General features: G+C 53.2%; 1 protein-coding gene across 1 annotated transcript; it reads right to left on the bottom strand.

The window, feature by feature from the left end:
* Nucleotides 1-356: 356 nt before the first annotated feature.
* On the bottom strand, nucleotides 357-17085 carry ACIN1 (apoptotic chromatin condensation inducer 1). Its single transcript, XM_033169279.1, is given in 20 exon segments — nucleotides 357-1027; nucleotides 1487-1587; nucleotides 2004-2102; nucleotides 2105-2222; nucleotides 2264-2320; nucleotides 4428-4535; nucleotides 5402-5505; nucleotides 5613-5720; nucleotides 5723-5761; nucleotides 5875-5908; nucleotides 5911-6023; nucleotides 7909-7978; nucleotides 7980-8009; nucleotides 8011-8070; nucleotides 8171-8205; nucleotides 8208-8247; nucleotides 8250-8290; nucleotides 9174-9219; nucleotides 14855-14993; nucleotides 16877-17085. Coding segments are annotated over 20 exon segments (2034 nt in total). The 5' UTR covers nucleotides 16903-17085; the 3' UTR covers nucleotides 357-361.
* Between the last annotated feature and the right edge of the window lie 811 nt (nucleotides 17086-17896).

The following is a 17896-nucleotide window of genomic DNA, read 5'->3' as shown; positions in this document are numbered from 1 at the left end:
GAAACCCATCTGGGTACTGGGAGGAGTGATGGGGCCTCTGCCTTCTGCTCTCAGACACCATCTGCTGCCTAATGGCTGTGCAGGCGGAAAACACGTGGCCCCAGGAGGGAACAGCGTAGTCCCAGGAGGGGGGGGAAAGATGTTTGACCCCCGTTTCTGAAATTGCCCTTTTCTATTTTAGCACAAGAGGCTGGAATCACTGAGCTCTGTTGGTGTGTGCTAGCAAGCTCTGTGTGTGTGTGTGTGTGTGTGTGTGTGTTTTTTGCACAGATGTGTCGGCAGCTAAGGGGCACCCCGCTCTGAGCAGGTTCTGGAACTCGATTCCCCAACCCGACAAGAAAGACGCATAGCGGGTATAAAACTAACGCCATCTCTTTATTATGTTCTCTTTTCCTGTATTCATCAGAATAAAAAAAAAAGATTTTCCCAAAATAAAATACAAATTAACGGGGAGGGAACTGGCCCCAGGAGAAGAGGGGAGCGGGAGGGCTGGGGATAGAAACCGCCCCACATTCCGAGGAGGAAAGCTCCTTCTGCCTGTCGCAGCTATTCCATCCGCCGAGCGCGCCCCTTCCTCCTCGCAAGAGCTGCTGGAAAAGGGGAAGCCCAATCCCTGGCTGTCCCAGTCCTCTCCCCAAAAACCAGGGCCAGATTGGGGGTAGGGGGTGGGGGAAGGAAGTGCCGCCGCCGTTCCCCCTCCCTCCCCGCAGAAGGTCAAAGTAAAGAAGCTGGAATAAGTCAGCGGCGCCCCCCCCCTGTCCTGTACAGGCGTGCTGCGACTCCGGCTCCGACTATGGCGGGCCTTTGCCTCGCGCCGCTCGCGGTCCCGGCCACCGCGCTCGCCCCCCCTGCCGGCCCCGCCTCCTGTGGCGTTGGGGCGCTCCCGCTCCCGGCTGTGCTCCCGCCTCTTCTCCCGCTCGGCTTGGCGGCTGCGCTCCCGCTGGCGGGCCTCCTCTGCCTCCTGCTCCTTGCGCCGGCGCTCTCGCTCCCGGGCCCTGGCTGCCCGCTCGGCCTGCCTCTGAACGTACTGGAGGGGAAGAGAATGGGTGAGAAAAAAAGGGAGGTTGGAAATGGCCCCATGGACCAGGAGGGCAGATCCCCGGTGTACCCAGAGCAGGGAAGAATCCATTTAATAATGCACTTCGTCTCCAAGCTTTCCTTCAGGAAAGGCCGCATGGCTGTTCGCTCTTTACGACGGCTAGCACAAGTTTATTTAGAAATGAAAGTTTCTAGTCCCCAGGGTCACAGAGAAGGGAAAAGGTGGAAATGTATGCCCCCTCCCGCTGTCCTTATGACCCAGTGTCCCAAAGGATCGGAGAGCGAGTGCAGATTTTTACCGACGTTCTGGATTCCTTGGCTTATTCGCCCTGAATAATAAACAAGGATAACCCGATAGGCGAAGCCAGCCCATCTCCCTGCCAGTCCAGACAGCACCAAATGATATGACAGTCTTTCCCGAGCGTTCCTGAAGGACAGTGTCTCTCACCTGGGTGTCTGTCAGAGGAAGCCAGTAAATGCAGGGGGCTGCCTTGGTTTTGCGGAAAAGGTCGTCTAGCAGTTTAGCAGGGGGCTCTTCCTGGGCCTTTTCTGTGGGGAGAGACAGAGGAGGAAGCAGAGACCTCAGAGGGGCGAATGGAGCCTCACACTTTTATTCTTACAGTTGTTGTTATTGATTAAATACTTTGCACGCCAGAGCGGTCTCTGAAGGGAGGCTTCCCAGCCTGTTCCCTTGGGCTTCCTAAAGACCTCAGCCCACCAGAGGCTCTCAGCCACTCAAAATGGCGACTGCTGAAAGGCGAGGCGGAGATTTCAAAAATTCACGCTGCACCAACGGTCACGCTCATGTGTCAGCCTGGTAATGCCAGAGGAAAAGGCTGAATCACAGCATCGTGGAGTTGGAAGGAAGGGGCTGCGTTCTGCCTGCACCTTCCCACACAGCCCTGGATCCATCATGGAAGGAAGAATTTTTACACACACACACCCCGTGGGCCCATATAACTCACCCTTCTTCTCGGCTTTCTTCTCCTTAGACTTGGGGCGCTCCTTGCGGCGTCTCTCCCGGGATCGGGACCGAGAGCGGGGCCCCTCGCGCACCTTGTCCGGTCCCACTCCCGCTCGGCCCTCGTCCTCTCCCGGCGCTCCATCTCTCTCTCCCTCTCGGCCCACTGCTCCCGGACCACTGCCTCCCGTTCTCGTGCCTCCGAGCGCCGCGGCATCTCGCGCTCCCCCCGCATGCCAGGCCCACCCCGGGGAGAGAAAGCGCCTCGTCCGCCTTGGCTTCTGCGGGACGCTCGGCCAGCAGACCCCGTGTGGAATCCAGCTGGGGAGAAGGAGGAAGGGGAAGATCAGACACACATGCAGCTTTCCTTAAAATGCCCAGCACTCTGAGCATTCAAGCATTTTCCCAACTCATTCCATTGCATTTGGACTTAGCAGTTTTGTGTTGGAAGATTCGAAACAGGCCAGAGAAGGACTTCTTTAGTCGGTGCACAGGAATTTGATCCACCGGATGCAGTGATGGCCACAGATCTGGGTGGCTTTTCAGAGAGAATTAAGACAAATTCATGGAGGGTAAGGCCATCAGCAGAGGATAAAGATATTCCCCCACTTTCAGAGGCATTATACTGGGAACGTAATGGAAGGGCTGTTGCACTTAGGTTCCCATTGGGGCAGCTGGTTGGCCACCTTGAGAACAGGACGCCGGACTATATGGGCCTCTGGGCAGATCCAGCAACCAGGCTCTTCAGATGTGCCATGGAGGCTCCTTGTGAGCCAAAGGGCAAGATACAAATGGAGATAGAAAGATAAACTGCCCCTATAGAGCAGTGTTATATTTCTTTCTGACTGTGGCCAGCCACTTGCTCTGAGAAATGCGCCCACCAGGCCAGGCCATGTCCGTCTAGCAAATCGCAGGCCTTTACCTCGATTTCCACTCCATGTCAATAGAGCTATTATCCCTGGGCAGACTTACACCTCCATACATTGGCCCCATCCTCCAAACCCCCACTGGCTGCCACCACAAACCTTCAACATCAATGAGTTTCACAAGAAAATGTCTTGAAGCAAGACATTCATTTCTGTTTTGTCCAGTCTGAATTCTCCAACAGGTTTTTTAGGAGTTCTGTTTTGGTTCAGTTTCCTCTCCCAACCTGTTAAGATGCTACACTCCTCCTGCGTTCTACTTTTAGGAGCCTTCGCCTCTCCAGACCCTGCTGGACCACAAATCCAAACACTCCTGACCACTGGGCCAACGCAGCCAGACATCCGTCTGCCTCGCTTCGAAAAAGAAGTTGCAAAATTGGAAAAGATTCAGGAAAGCGCAAGCAAAAACATTGAGGGGATGAAGAAAGTTTACAGCATTAGGGGTTTGGGGTTTTAAAGAAAAGACGAGGGCGAAGCAATACGATAGAAGATTATGAATGATGTGTGGCGTAGAGAAAGTGGATAGAGAAAAGTCCCCCCACCCCATAAACGCTAGAAGTCGTGGGCATCCAATGAAAGTTGAAGGGTTCAGAAGAAAGTACTTCTTCCTGCACGCATAACTGAACTGTGGCGCTCGCATTCCCAGGAGGCAGTGACTGGGCACCAACTTGAATGGGCTTCAGAGAGAATGGGTCACATTCGTGGAGGAAAAGGCTATCAGTGGCTACTTGCCACAATGGCTCTGTTCTGCCCCCCGCAGTTGGAGGTAGCAATGCTTGTGAATACGGGAGGAGAGTTGCTGTGCTCAGGGTCCTGCTCCTGGTCTTCCCAGAGGGCATCTGGTCGGCCAAAAGCAAGACCAGGATGCTGACTCGAAAGGCCTGACCCAGCAACGCTCTTGTCTGGATGGCCCCATGTGCCCCGGCCCCACACTGCACCTCTCAGAAGGGGAGGTAAACTCAAGACCTTTTTAAAAAATGGGGCTCCTTTGAATCAGTGAATATAATAGGCGATAGCTATACAATGTTAGGTTAAAATAGTATATAAGAAGTTAAGAATTTGTTTTTTTCTATTAGAAGTTATGGTTATGAATAAGTTGATAGAGATAAGATAAGATGTTAATTGAAGATTAAGAATAATGGTTGAATGATTGTTAAAATAGTTACAAAGTTACTAAAGTAAATTAGAATTGAAACGCAGAAGAGAGAACGTGAGGAAGTCCCCAAGAAAGATTTTGAAATAATCAGATTGGTGTGTTTTAGTGTTTTTGTAGGGTGATAGGTATGTATTAGGTCTTATTGTTATTTGTATTTTGTGGTGTGTTTGTTTTATATGTAGAATGTATGTTTTTATTGTTATCCTGTGTGGAAATACAATAATCTTATATATATATAAAATGGGGCTCCTTCTCCCCATCTTACTGCATGCAGCCTCTCCTGAGACATCGAGGGGACTGACAGCAACAGATCCACCCTCTAATCTTCCTTATCTCTCACAGTTCATACCTCATCTTGCTCTGCAAAGTCTGCCGATAAGAATTTGGGGTTTGATTGTGGCCACTTGACACCATGAAGGGCGTTGCGAGTTGCTACCGCTTCTTCCACTGTTGAATACTGAAAAGAAAAAGGGAGGTGAAAAGGTAGGAAGGTTTTATTTTTTTTAAAAAGGCCGAGCTTGGTTTCCCTTCATGCTTTAGAGCAGGGGATTGTCGCCAAGTGAGCACAAATCCAATAAAATGTTCAGTTGACAAGGTTCGCAGGTGGCGTTGGCATTACACTCCAGTCTTGCATACGGCTCTCTCTCACATTTATGTTTTAGCTCTTCAAAAAGCAAGTCTTTCACCTTCAAGGCTGCTGCCACCCTTTCCTGGAAAAAGAGTGAACAGGATTTCCTGATGGGAAAACCTGCTCTAATCCTGGCTTTATTCAGTGCACAAAACTTAAACACCGCTTGCTTGCTTGCTTGCTTGATGAAGTTATCAATGAGAAACATTAACAATTAAAGACATTCAAATAACAAGGAACTAAACTTGGTTGAAAACAGTCTGGGAGGCAGAAGCTCTAGGAGCAGGAGTGGGGAACTGCAGCCCTGGGGTCCAAATGCGGCCCTCCATAATATATCTCTGCCTGGCCCTCAGAACTCTCCTCAAGCCACACCCCATGGCTGGCCTCGCTTGGCCCCTCCAAGAGTGCTTTTGCCTGGCTGGAATGTGTCGCAAATGCCTCCTGCTTGCCTGGGTGGAAGACACAGAGGGGCCTGCAGGTGCGTGGAGAGGCAAGTCCACTGTACAAAGGACCAAGATGACCTTGGTTGCCCTGCCCACCTTTGCCCCCGGCCCCTGGAAGGCTCCCCGGAAGGGAATGTGCCCTTGGCTCTGTCGCAACTTTTTCCAGGCCATCCGCCAATCCATCGCAGGGCACCTGTGTTCGAAACAAGGATTTGCTCCTCTGAGCTGGGGGAGACAGGGCAGAAAACTCACTGTGACGTAGCAGTGGGACTTGATCTTGTCGATCCAGAAGGCTTCCTCCACGAGGGTGCCTGTCCGGCCCAGCAGCTCCTTCAGCTGCCCGGAGAGTGAAGGGTCTCACCTGTGCAAAAGGACGACGCCGGGGTGTTAAGGCAGGTGCTGCCCCGGTCCGGCTGGCTTCTCATCCGTGGCTTCTGGAGGTCCACCCTCCCCAGTCACGTACTCACCAGGTTGCAGATGTGGACGATGCTGCTGACCTTACCGCGGGGCGGAGAGGGGACCTGGGCTGTGCGGACAGGGTCGTCAATGGTGATGGAGACGCCGGAGCGAGCTGGCTGATGGAGCGCCGCGTCAGAGTGTCGCTCAGCGTAACTAAGGGGCGGCAGAACGAAGGGAAGTTGGGGCTCAGAAGCAGGAACTCGACTTTCCGGCCCCCCGCTTGCCTTCCCCCCCCTGCAGCCTCCCCCTTCTCCCTCGACCCGCACCTTTTTTCACTTCGTGCTCCCCGGGTGGCGGCAGCCGACTGCCTCTACAGCGACAGCAGGAGGGGCCTCGGGCGGCTCTTCCTCGTGCGCCTTCTCTTCCTCTTCTTCTTCCTCTCCTTGGCCGTTCTCTTGGCCTTCAGCCGGCACACCTGGGGGAGAGAGAAAAAACAAGTGTTTTTCAGGAGCGAGGGACAGAGAGGGCTTCCATCGGCGGCAGCAGCAGCAGCGCTTGCAATGTGCCCAATGGCGTTGCCAGAAAAACACACAGACGGGCCTTAGCAAGGGCAACAGGCCTAGAGTGCGACTAGGATGCCACCTGGCTCAGCTTCATCTCATATGTAAACACCTCGGATGAGATTCCAAGGCTGCCTACACCTCTCCAAACGTAACTGGCTGAAAACAGCATCAATATTGCATCATTTTTATCGTAACCTGCGTATATTTACTCACACCAATAATATAATCTAGAATGGAACAAAATGAATCTGCAAAACATGCAGGAGGATACTCCTTCTACTAGAAGTCCATAACACAAGTTCAGCAAGTCCTGCGTAGATCCTATGATTCAGAAGAAGGTCCCAAAGACCGACAGTGCTGGATGTGGAGGTGGTTGCTCCTACGGTCTTTGTCTGTATCTTATCCTCGCACTGGTATGTATATACAAGAATCTCCTTTATGGGTTGCTTATACGCATATATAAGGGACCCAGGTGGCGCTGTGGGTTAAACCACAGAGTCTAGGGCTTGCTGATCAGAAGGTCGGCGGTTTGAATCCCTGCCACAGGGTGAGCTCCCATTGCTCGGTCCCAGCTCCTGCCCACCTAGCAGTTTGAAAGCACGTCAAAGTGCAAGTAGATAAGTAGGGACCGCTCCAGCGGGAAGGTAAACGGCGTTTTCCGTGTGCTGCTCTGGTTCGCCAGAAGCGGCTTTGTCATGCTGGCCACATGACCCGGAAGCTGTTTGCGGACAAATGCCGGCTCCCTCGGCCTATAGAGCACGATGAGCGCCGCAACCCCAGAGTCGGACACGACTGGACCTGATGGTCAGGGGTCCCTTTACCTTTACCTTATACGCATATAAGTTAGAATATTGATTTATTATATTGCCTTATAATATGCAGCATACCCTTTGCTGATGAAGCCAACTTGGCGAAACAAGGATTTTAATCTGGATAACCATGTCTACTGTGGGAGTGGTGAAACTACTCTCTATCGCCAGACTCCTTAGTGTTTCGTACACCCGTCGAGACAACGACATTCCTACACATTTGATTGGCACGACCACAGCAACCATCTCCACCATCCAGCACTGTCGGTCTTTGGGACCTTCATCTGAATCATATGATCTACGCAGGACTTGCTGAACTCTTGTGTTATGGACTTCTAGTAGAAGGAGTATCCTCCTGCATGTTTTGCATATTCATTTTGTTTCAATCTAGATTATATATTAGTGTGAGTAAATATACGCAGGTTATGATAAAAATGATGCAATATTGATACTATTTTCAGCCAGTTACGTTTGGTGTATGGTTATTATGCGTGATACGTAACTTAGGTTTGTTTTTTTTGGTGTTTGTTACTGCCTACACCTCACGGCTCGTTCTCAACTGAAGGAAATGGATCTATCGAAAGAGAGACACTCTTGGTTATCTCTGCATACCTCTCTTTGGTTTAGCTTTCCCCAGGTATTGCTTACTTGCTTATACTATGAAAAATATGAATTACAGCATTTAAAAAGCACTGACGTGAAGCCCCAAAAAAGAAGGAACGAAAGATAAAGAAGAAGAAAAACCCTGTTGTCTTTCAAATATGCAGTTTCAAGGGGACATTGTTCTATCCTTGTGCTAACTTAGGAAGGCAGCTCAGCTGCCACCTTGAGCAGGCAAGACAATGCGGAAGTTGCCGGGCCTACAGTGGCCTGGAGGGGGGAGGCCCCCGAGGCTTCCCTTGCAGTTCCACTCAGAAGACGCTCCGGCCCACATTCCTGCAGCTGCTTCTGAGCCAAAACGCCCACCCAGATCCCACCGGTGATGGACGAACCTGCGTGACGGTGCGGCAGATCTTGAGGGCTTTCTCGTGGGGGGGCTCCTCCGGGTGACGCTCGGCCTTCATCTTCGGAGATGCGCGAGTCGTCGGCGGTGTAGGTCCACCACTGCTTCCTGCCCTCCCGTCGGTGGCTTGATATCGGGGATCAGGCTCTGTCGGGGGGGGGGGGGGAACCAAGGGAGAGGGGTGCATCAGGCCAGGAATTAAGGAGTTGTGCCCAGCCTAAATAGAACCGCTGTGAGCCCAGTGTACCTTGAGGGACTCTGTGGTGCTGCTGATGGAAGGTTCTTCTGCGTGGTGGCTGTGCTGGCCCCCCAGCGCCGCTTCCGGCTCCTGGCTGGCCTCCCTCTGTGTCACTGTTTGTCGCTGCCGCTGTGCCCTGGCCACTGATGACGCTGAAATCAAGAGGGCAGACCCAACGCTAAGACCCCTCCCCTCGCAGGGACGCAGCCTGCTCTGTTTTTCAGTGAAATGATACCTTGTTGAGGCAGAGAGGGTATCTCCCTTCCCTGCCGCCCTCAGGTTCATCTCTCAAGGGGTTTATCTCTCGAGACAGCTACACGGGCTAATGCGTCGTCCCAAATGTTTCTGTAAATCCAGGTGGTTTGGGGAGGAATGCACTCTGCACATGCTCGGTGTTGGGGAAGATATGGGCAGCTCCCCTCCCTTCATTCCAAAATCTGGCCTAAGCCAAGCAGTGATGACAGGGGAGGGGAAGGATAAGGCGCTTTGTAAATGTTTACAGCCCTGTGAAAGTTACTTTACAGCCAACTGATCCTGCACTAAAAGAGAAAGAAATCTGCTTTCTTGAGTTCCAAGGGAGGCAGACTTCCCCAAGTATCGCTCATACTCAGCCCAGTTTGTGGCCACCCACCATGAGGACTAGAAGCTTGGGTCTTCTCTTTGGAAAGTGGGAGAAAAATAGGCCAGGGGGGGAGAAAGACACACCAGCACGTTTCATCCTCTATTAAACAGCATGGGAAAATTCCCTCTGGCCCCACTAAGACCAACCTCCTGGGTAAAGGCCGACATGCTGTGCCTGAATTATGGCCTATCCAGATTTTAACCTGGCTAAATTCCATCCACTGTGACCCCAGAAAAGGCAGCAAAGGCTGCTCATTGCTCCTGGTTTTCCTTCCCCTCGGAACTGCATTGGAGTGGCGGTGGGGGGGGGGAGATCCCAGGATAACTCCCACCCTTCTCCAACATGTCCGGATGCCACGTGTGGTCGCTGGACCAGGGCTCCTTTACTTACAGACAACAGATATCTTCCTCTTGAAGGCCTTGGGCTGAGCTGAACCCTGCAGAGAAAAGGGGAAGGGGGGAATGGAAAGAGAGAGAGAGAGAGAAGGGAGGAAGGGGAAGGAGAGAGAAAGAGAGAGAGAGAAAGAAAGCCCCGCATAGAGGGGGTAGTCAGGTCAGCATCAGGGGTTTGGAAAGTGGCCGCCACAACCTGGGGGAGGGGGGGGAGAGGAGGGCATAAGTAATGAAACAGGGGCCCAGATGAGGAGTTGGGAGCTGGGCAAGGGTCCTCTGCTGATTCAGAATAAAGTCAAGATGGCAGAATCCCTACACCTCAACCCTGCCCCCCTTGGTAGCTTTTTGGCAAGCGCAGCCTGTCCGTGGGGAACACGGCACACACACACACCCAGTCCCAGCACCTTCAGATGCTGCTGTCCCTGCCAAAGGGATGCCCCACAGGCAGATTACGAACCAGGAGCTCTTGGAGCAGCTCTCAGAAGTTTATTTGGACTCAAAATGTGTTTCGAGTCCTCACGAGCACACGAGGATCAACACAACGCTCCTACGTGAGCCTACGCAGTCTCTCACAATTGACACTGGAGGCCCCGTTCTCTGTCCTAGAATCACAGAAATGTAGAGTTGGGATGTACCCTGAGGGTCATCTAGTCCAACCGCTGCAATGCCGGAAACTCAACTAATGTTGGGCGGGTAACAAGAGGCAGGAATTCCTGGTGATAGCACCAAAACTTCAGCTTTCTAGCTTGTTCGAAGATGCAGTATGACTTTCATAAATTTGGCCTGGTCTGCTATTTTTAAATCTTAGAAATGTAAGACTGGCGTATTTTACTGCTGGTTTTTGTTTTAATGTAGTGGGTTGGCTATATATATGATTCCGCCCCCCCTGACATTATGTAAGCATCTTTGGGGGTTTTAATTGAAAAGCAGGTAGATAAATACTAAATAACAGTTGCATTGAGACACACACACACTTTAATCCAAGATCTAAAGATTCTATTATTGGAATAGAGATACAAAGAATCCCTAACTATTTGGACAACCGAATGGGATATTATCCTAATTTACTTTAATTTTGAATGGTTCAGATAGGGGAGCTGCTTGTGCATCAATACACGATAGTTATTGAACAAGGCTTGGCGACCTTTTTTTACTTTTAAACCATGCCCCTTCTGGTGAGAAAATGTGCAAGCTCACAAAGCCAACACTAAACTATTCAGCTTTCCATCCTGCCCAATGAAGGGCCCAGTGTCCTTGAGACCTTGCCAAATTTCACACACGCAGATACAACAACCCAAAGGACTGTTAACTCTTTTCTAGGCTACGGCGAGAATTTAAGGCAGGCTTGTGATTAGCTACTCACAGCCTTGGGGAGAAATGGATGACTCTTCTCTCCTTTTCTTTTTTAAGCCAGTTGTGGGACATTATGGGCAATGCAGGTAATATATGCACAAGCAGATCCTAAAAAGGATCAACTTCAATGGGCAGCCCCAAGGTTAAGACCAGGATAAGAGAGGCTTCCACTGCCGCTGCTGCTGCTTTTGGACAAAGGACATTCCAGGTGTTGGTGATGAATTTAGCAACCACAGTACCTGCAATGCTTCTAGTCCTCATGGAGTCCATTTAGCTCAGGCACAGCAGTGACACCAAGGTTGTTGGGCCCAACGTGTATTTAGGTTCTCAGATGCAACAGGCAATTTATTCAGAGACTGACCGTCTGCCAAGAACATGTAAACTATGTCTCAACACTTTAGCTGGGATTCCTGCATTGCAGGGGGTTGGACTAGATGGCCTCTGGGGTCCCTTCCAACTTTTTTGTTTCTCACACAGATTCTCTTTGTTAGAGAACAGGACTTTCTAAAGTTCCACCGCTTGGCTTTCTAGGGGGGGGGGGATGGCCTTCCTGTCTAAGGTCAACAGCATCAAGCTGGGAAGGGGAGGGTTCTCATCCTCTCCCACAATTCTGCTCCCCTCTCGGGCCTGTGCTGTATGCAAGGGGGTCCTGGAAGCCACCAAAATGCCTCGGCTTCCCTGCGGCTCAGCAGCTGAGCACCCCAGGCGACAGCAAGGCCACGACCGGCCCTCCCACTTAACCACAGCCACTGGCAAGGGAGGAACGGCATAATTTCTGTGCCCTCCATGCGAAGAGAGCTTTACATCTTGCAGAGGTGACCTGGGACCAAGCCGCAGGGAACCCTTGCGGAGGCTCCCACGTGGCTTTAGCCCCATGTTAATTAATTAGGCTTCAGCAGGGATAAAGGAGGCGTTGATGCAAATTAAGGAATGTTGTTAAATCCTGTTCCTGAGAAGGCTGGTGCAAAAGCAGCGATAGGGGAACCTGGGAGCTTCCAGATGTCGAGAGATTCCAGCTCCCATCAGCCTCAGCCATCCCATGGCCAACAGCCAGGGCTGATGGGACTTGTAGTCCAGCAACACTGTAAGACCCCCCGAGCTCCTTACCCCCAGGTGAGCAGAAACTGTCAGCTTGCTAGCATCCCCTTTCTACATCCACTTATTCCTCAAACAGCAGGTTCCCAAGGAAATGGAGGGAGCAGGTGGTTGGGAGTCAAGTACCACCCTGTTGATAGCGTACCCCACAGTCTGAGCAAAGGATGGGGGCTGGACCAAACCAGGTTGATGCAGGAACTAGCCTCAGTTTCCCGGAGATCCCCTGCTCCCTCATCATTAAAATAAATAAATAAATGCAGGGGAGGGAGCCCTCCGTTTAAACTGAACATGACCCACCCGCCTACCCCAGGGAAAGTTGCAAGTGATACTTTTTTTTTTCCTTTTAAAAATTAATTAAACCAAAAAATTAAACGAAACAATAAAATCAACGAAATTAGGACAAGTGCTCCAGGTACCCTCTCACACCTGGGGCAGGGTCTTCTGTTCAGCCAATCGCACCTCAGTGTGTGCGCTGTATCTAGGCAACGGCTGGTCCAATCGGAACGAGCCCTCCCTGGCCTGAAAGGTGCGTGCTTGGTTGGGTTGGGTTGACAAGAGAGGTGGTGGTTGGTTGGTGGTAGGTAGGTAGGAACCTAGCGCTTGATTGGTAGGTGGTCGGAGCCAAGTGTCCCAGAGGAGAGAGGGCGAGACAGAAGCGCCTCCCCCACTGGCAAGGTGCGGTGGGGGGGGAGGGTTAAGGCATCAGTTCTTGGCAGGCAGAGACTGGGCCAATGGAGAGCTGAGCACCACCGGTGGTGCATGGCAGCAAGAGTCCCGTGACGGGCGAGGGACTCTGCGACGCCGGGCAGGAAGCGTCAGCAAGCGTAATGGAGAACGGAATTCGTAACAGGGCAACCGTCCAGACCACGTGCGGAAAGAGGACGGCTGACATCGACAGTCCTTTTCTGCCCATGTGGCAGGCAGCGACAGCAAATGCAAGTCCTTGACGGGGAAGACCTCCAGAGAACCCTACGTAAACAAGTCCTCTTAGGCAACGCTTGGCAACTCCAGAGAACTCTGTGGAGGTGGAAGTCCTTGAGGCATGGCGGAGAAAACACGGCCTTGCGCGAGGAAAAACCCGTGCCAAGCAACGAGAGCTGTGGAAACTGGTTAACTCCGCACACCAGCGGGATTGGGAGGGGAGGCCACCTTCAAATTTCGGAAAAAGCCTCTCAAGATGCCGAGTCCCAGATTCAACAGAGGAGCTGCCGGACTGCTGCAGCTTCTCAGGAGCTGAAGATCATCGGCTGGGGCCTTCCCGCAGATGGCCAAGTGTGATGGGAGAACTTGCTGGGAGTCTCTGAAAGCAGACTTTTGCTCCTGTGGCGATGAAGGAAGCTCTCTCGAGTTGTCTCCTCTCGAGGGGAGGCCCCTGAAACTCACGATAACCATTTCATTGAAAGGACATCTGGTTTTCGGAGGCAGACAATTCTACCGCAGTGAGTCCTTAAAAGCACCTCATACAAAACAGAAGCACCCTGAGCGGTGGAAGGAGGTGTAGACATTTCCAACGGGTGGCAAAAGACACCAAATAGCACAAGGTGGGCAACGTGAGACTGAGTGCCCAGCAAAGTCCTGACATTCCTGGAACCTTTTGCTGAGACTGTCGGCCAGGCAGGATTCCAACAGCAGCGCTCTTTAAGATTTTGGAGATTGACTATATATATCAGCCGAAGGCAGAACGGGTCCAGAGGACAAGATGGCGCTCTCTTTGATGGACAGGAGAAGAGGCCCATGGAATCAGGAAGAGCCACAGCGCATGTGGGGCTCCCAGACGAGCTCTGTGGCTACGGAGCCAGAGGGCTTTCCACAAAGTGGAGAGCGGTGGCGGAAACGGTCCCAGGAGAGGCCTAGTATGTTGTGGCCCCTCCAAATCTCTCATCCACCTCCACGGGTACCTGTCTGTGCGGCCTGCTCAAGTACGTCTGTGCTCTCTCTCTCCGGTTCTCTCTCTCTCACTCTCTCTTTCGCACTCCCGGTGGATTGGAGCCTCTTTAAAACGGGGATCAGAACAAACGAGTCCAGAGGAGAATGTCAACGGGGTTGTGGGGGAAACTCTCTTTAGGGTGAGGGGAAGCAAGGCCTGTCCCCACCCTCCCCTCTTCTCAGCAGCACAGAAAGCAGTCTCGCGTGTGTGTGCTCGCCTTACGTGCGTGTGCGTGGGTGTGTCCTCAAAACAGCCCTGCCTCACCCCGGCCGAGAGCCGCCACCCCACCCCACCCCCTTCCCCACCCCACTTTGGAACGGAGGAGATGGAAGAAGCCAGGTTCATGCCCCGGCTCAGGGGTGGGAAGAGTCAAATTGGGAAATGCAGGGCAGGGAGGAACGTGGGCAAAACGAACCTTTCGATAACATGACATTCAGCAAACACATCAATAGTTAACCCTCCCAAAATCCAAGTTTGGCTGCTAGCTGACAGCAAAAGGCCCAGTTTATGGGGAGGAAGGGGTATGTGTGTGTCACTACCTAGTAAATCCATGCAGGCGGTATTTGCATTAAACATTTACACCACATTTAAGGCGGGGTGAAGTGTGGTGCGCACCACGCTCAGGATTCAGAACTCTTTGCCCCGGAAAACCCAAATTCTGCAGCAAGGAAAGCGGAACTCTCGAGTCCCATCTAAATTATGCAAACTGGGCATCTTTGCATAATTCCCGCTTGTTTTGCATAATTTATTCCACACCACTTTTACACAATTATTCTGGTTTTCCTAGCTGTGCATAGGGAGGTCAAGGAGTTCTGCAGAGCGCGGGAGACATTTCACCCTGCCCCCAAAGCGCTGGACCCTTCCTCAGAGACATTCATGCAACTCTTATTACATAAGCATCCAAGCTAGAAACGTGCTTCTCGGTTGATTTAAATAATAATAATTTAAACCCAAAAGCTAATAGGGTTCCCACAAGTTCCCAGCACCCTGGCACTTCAGGACACAAGGGATGAGAGGAGGCTCTGGATTGGGGAGGGGATTAAATTAGAAGCACCTGCCCCCCAAGGTTATGGGGTGGAACTGAGAACTGAACAAACACCCAGCCCTTATTGCAGGAAGTCAGAGACCCACTAACCCTTTCCACTAACCCTGCGGCGGTAGCTGGGCACGTGGCCGACCTCTCTAAAGAATTTCTCCCCACAAAAGTCCCCCCATGGCATCTTTCCACAGGACCTCAGGACTGCCTGCCCCATTGCACCCTGGGGTCCCTTGCCCGTCTGCCGAGCGGAGCCCCAACACACTACCTCTTTCTTCTCCTCGTCTTCGGGGCCCGGGTCGGGTCCGGGGGGCTCCGCGGAGGGGTGTTCGTCAGGGCCAGGCTCAGGGGCCTCGCTCTCTGGTCGGGGCTCAGACGGCTCCATGGGCACCTCTTGCTTCTCCTCACTGTGCAGAGAGAGGGAGAAGTGGTCACTTATGGCGTGGTTGGGGGGGGGGGTATGGGATAATGACTTCCAGATACAAATAACATGTCCACCTCTTCTTGAGAGACAGAAAGCACCTTGGAGAAAAGGCTGAGGCCCAGAAAAATACTACTTGTTACAGCCCTGTGGAACCTTCCCCCACAATACTCAAGTGGAACCTTCTCATTGGGGGTCTCTTTCCCTCTAGCTACCATTCTCCCCCATTTCTTCCCTCCTGGCCACCCCCCCAAAAAACACACCTTTGTGAACAAATATGCTCCAACCAGCCTAGCTTCTCCCCCACTCATGTAACCTTCCTAGAGGTCATTTGGACCTTCAAGGAACCTCCCTCTGACTGCCCCCCTGCCAGACTTAATCTCAGCCCCAGAACCTGTGAATCTGCCTGAGCACATGAGGAGTACCTTTCTGGTATCCAATGCACAAAGCACAGCCAGCCCTGCCCCCCACATCTGGTGTTAGGGGTCAGAAGATAGCCCCTGAGCCCCAGCCCCTTCCCTTTCAGATTATCAACCACAGATGCCTAAAATAAGAAACAATTTCCAAATTATGAGCCCTCCCTTCTAAAGCTCTTATAGACACGCTTCACCCCTAGAATGTCACCAAAGGCTGCTCCTTCTGTCTTCCGGGCCACAGAATCCCACAACCAAATCTCTCCCTACCCCAAATTGCTCTCATGCAAAGCCTCCCCAAAGTATCACAACATCCCCTTGGGTTCTCAGAGGCCTGTCCTTAATAAGAGACCAGGGAACCGCCTGCCCCACTGAGGCCTGTGGGGAGGAAGGGGAGGAGGGAAGAATGGACCAGGGAGAGACTGACAGACAGAGGGAAAGGAGATGGGAAATAGGAAGTCTGGGGAAGAAAGACACGTGCAATTTGAAGGGGATGGAGGGAAAGAGCCAGTGTGCGGTTGGAAGGCAAATAGGAGGAGGAGGAAAGAAATGGAAGGAGGAGGAGGGCAGGCAGGAGAAATATTTGCAGAAACAGCAAAGGGAGTGGTGGGGAGGTGTTGTTGAGACCAGCTGGAAGGGAGTAGAGGCAGAGTCCAGGGAGAGGAGAAAATAAGAGGAGAGAGAGATGGAGGGAGAGAGAGAGAGAGAGAGAGAGAGAGAGAGATGCAGCAAAATGAGAGCCCTTCAGAAAGGGGAGAAGCAAGGGATTGCTGGAGGAGGAGAGTGACCCTGTCAAATAAAGGGAAGAATTGGGGAAAGGGTGGGGGCATGACAAAGCAGAGGGACTGAGGGAAGGAGGGGGGCTAAAGCCAAGAAGGGAATGGAAGAGAAAATGGATGGCAGAGGGGCCCGGAGGAGGAGGAGGAGGAGGAGGAGGAGAGGGGGAAGGGAGCAGCGAGGCAGAGAAAGGAAGAGGGGGGAGGGGCAGGAGGCGAGTGAATGAATCGGGGGAGAATGAATGGAGGGGAGAAAAAGGGATTTGCGCGCGGGGCGGGGGGGGGGGGGGCGGGCGTAGCGAGCTTGGAGCAGGATGCGGCCGGCGAAGGGAGAGAGGACAGGGCTCGGGAAGGAGATCGGGACGGATCTGGGAGCGGGGAGGGAAGGAGAGGCGAGCGAGATGGGAATGGCGCAGGGAGAGCAAGGCGCGCGGGGCGGGGGAAGGAGGAATGAGGCGAGGAAAGGAAAGGGAAAGGGAGAGCGGGGCGACCCGGCAGGGAAGGACGCGCGGCAGCAGGCGGCGGAGCCCGGGCGGGACTGCGGGGAGCGGATGACGGGCGAAGGCCGGCCAGAGGAGGGGACGGGCGAATGAATGAATGAATGGATGGGTGGATGGATGGAAAGGATGGATGGATGGAGGCAGCGGCCGCGCTGCGCCAGGCCGGGCGCCCCGTCTCACCCTCCCTTGCTCTCGGAGAGCAGCATGGCCCGGCCGGCGCTTCCTCCGCTCCGCCTCTAGTCCAGCAGGCGCCGCAGCGACGTGGGGCCGGGCGGGGGCGGCGGCAGGAGCGGCGCAAGCAGCGTCAGGAGCGCACCGGAGCCGCGGACAGGCGGCGGAGCCATCTTGCCGCCGCCGTCTTTCCCAGCAGCCCCCGGGAGGGTTTGGGGAGGAGGGAGGAGGGAGGAGGAGGAGGAGGAGGAGGAGGAGGAGGAATGGAGAGGGGAGAAACCGCGGAGGAGGAAAGGGCATGGGTGGCGGTGGGTGCCGGAGGAAACGCGAGGAGACCGGAGGAGAGGGGATGGGCGGCTGCAGAGGAGCGCAAGAGGCAAATCACACACACACACACACCCCCGACCCACGCTTTGGCCTCGGCATCGCAGCTTCTTCCCCCAATCCCTGCACACCACACCACTTCCATGTCACCCCCAAAAAAGAAATGGAGGGAAAACAACACCAGTCTGCAGATACTTTTTTGGGGAAGCGGGCTGCTCTCTTGGGGAAGGAAGGAATGGCAACATTTGGGGAATGGGCAAAGGGGGAGGGGGGCTTCCCACACTTCTTGGCTGTTAAGGATGCAGCTCAGCCAGGTCTGGTCCTTGGCATCTAGGGCCAGTCACTTCCTCACTGCCTGGCAGAGAGTCTGTGCCTTTGACAGCGGTGTCAAGAGGCACGAGTTCAACAGGAACAGCTTCCAGTGCCCCGTCTGCAGCACAGCAGTGGGTCTGAGCTGCCCACTACAGCAGGAACAGGGAATTGTGCCCTGTCAGCAATGGCCACAATTCAGGGATAATGATGGGAGGTTACTGGGCTTCCTAGGGGTATGTGGTTGGCCAATGTAAGAACAGGGTGGTGATCCAACGGCCTGATCCAGCAGGCTCTGTTTACTGTGACCTACTCCAGTAACATCAGGGAGACTCCCCGGCTCCCCATCCTGCCACTATCGGGTAACAAAACTGGGCAGCAGCACTGGCTTTTGGA

Source organism: Lacerta agilis, chromosome 14 (genome assembly GCF_009819535.1).
Source record: "Lacerta agilis isolate rLacAgi1 chromosome 14, rLacAgi1.pri, whole genome shotgun sequence".
In the NCBI taxonomy this organism is placed as follows: Eukaryota; Metazoa; Chordata; class Lepidosauria; order Squamata; family Lacertidae; genus Lacerta; species Lacerta agilis.
This window is presented reverse-complemented; position numbering and strand designations above follow the sequence as displayed.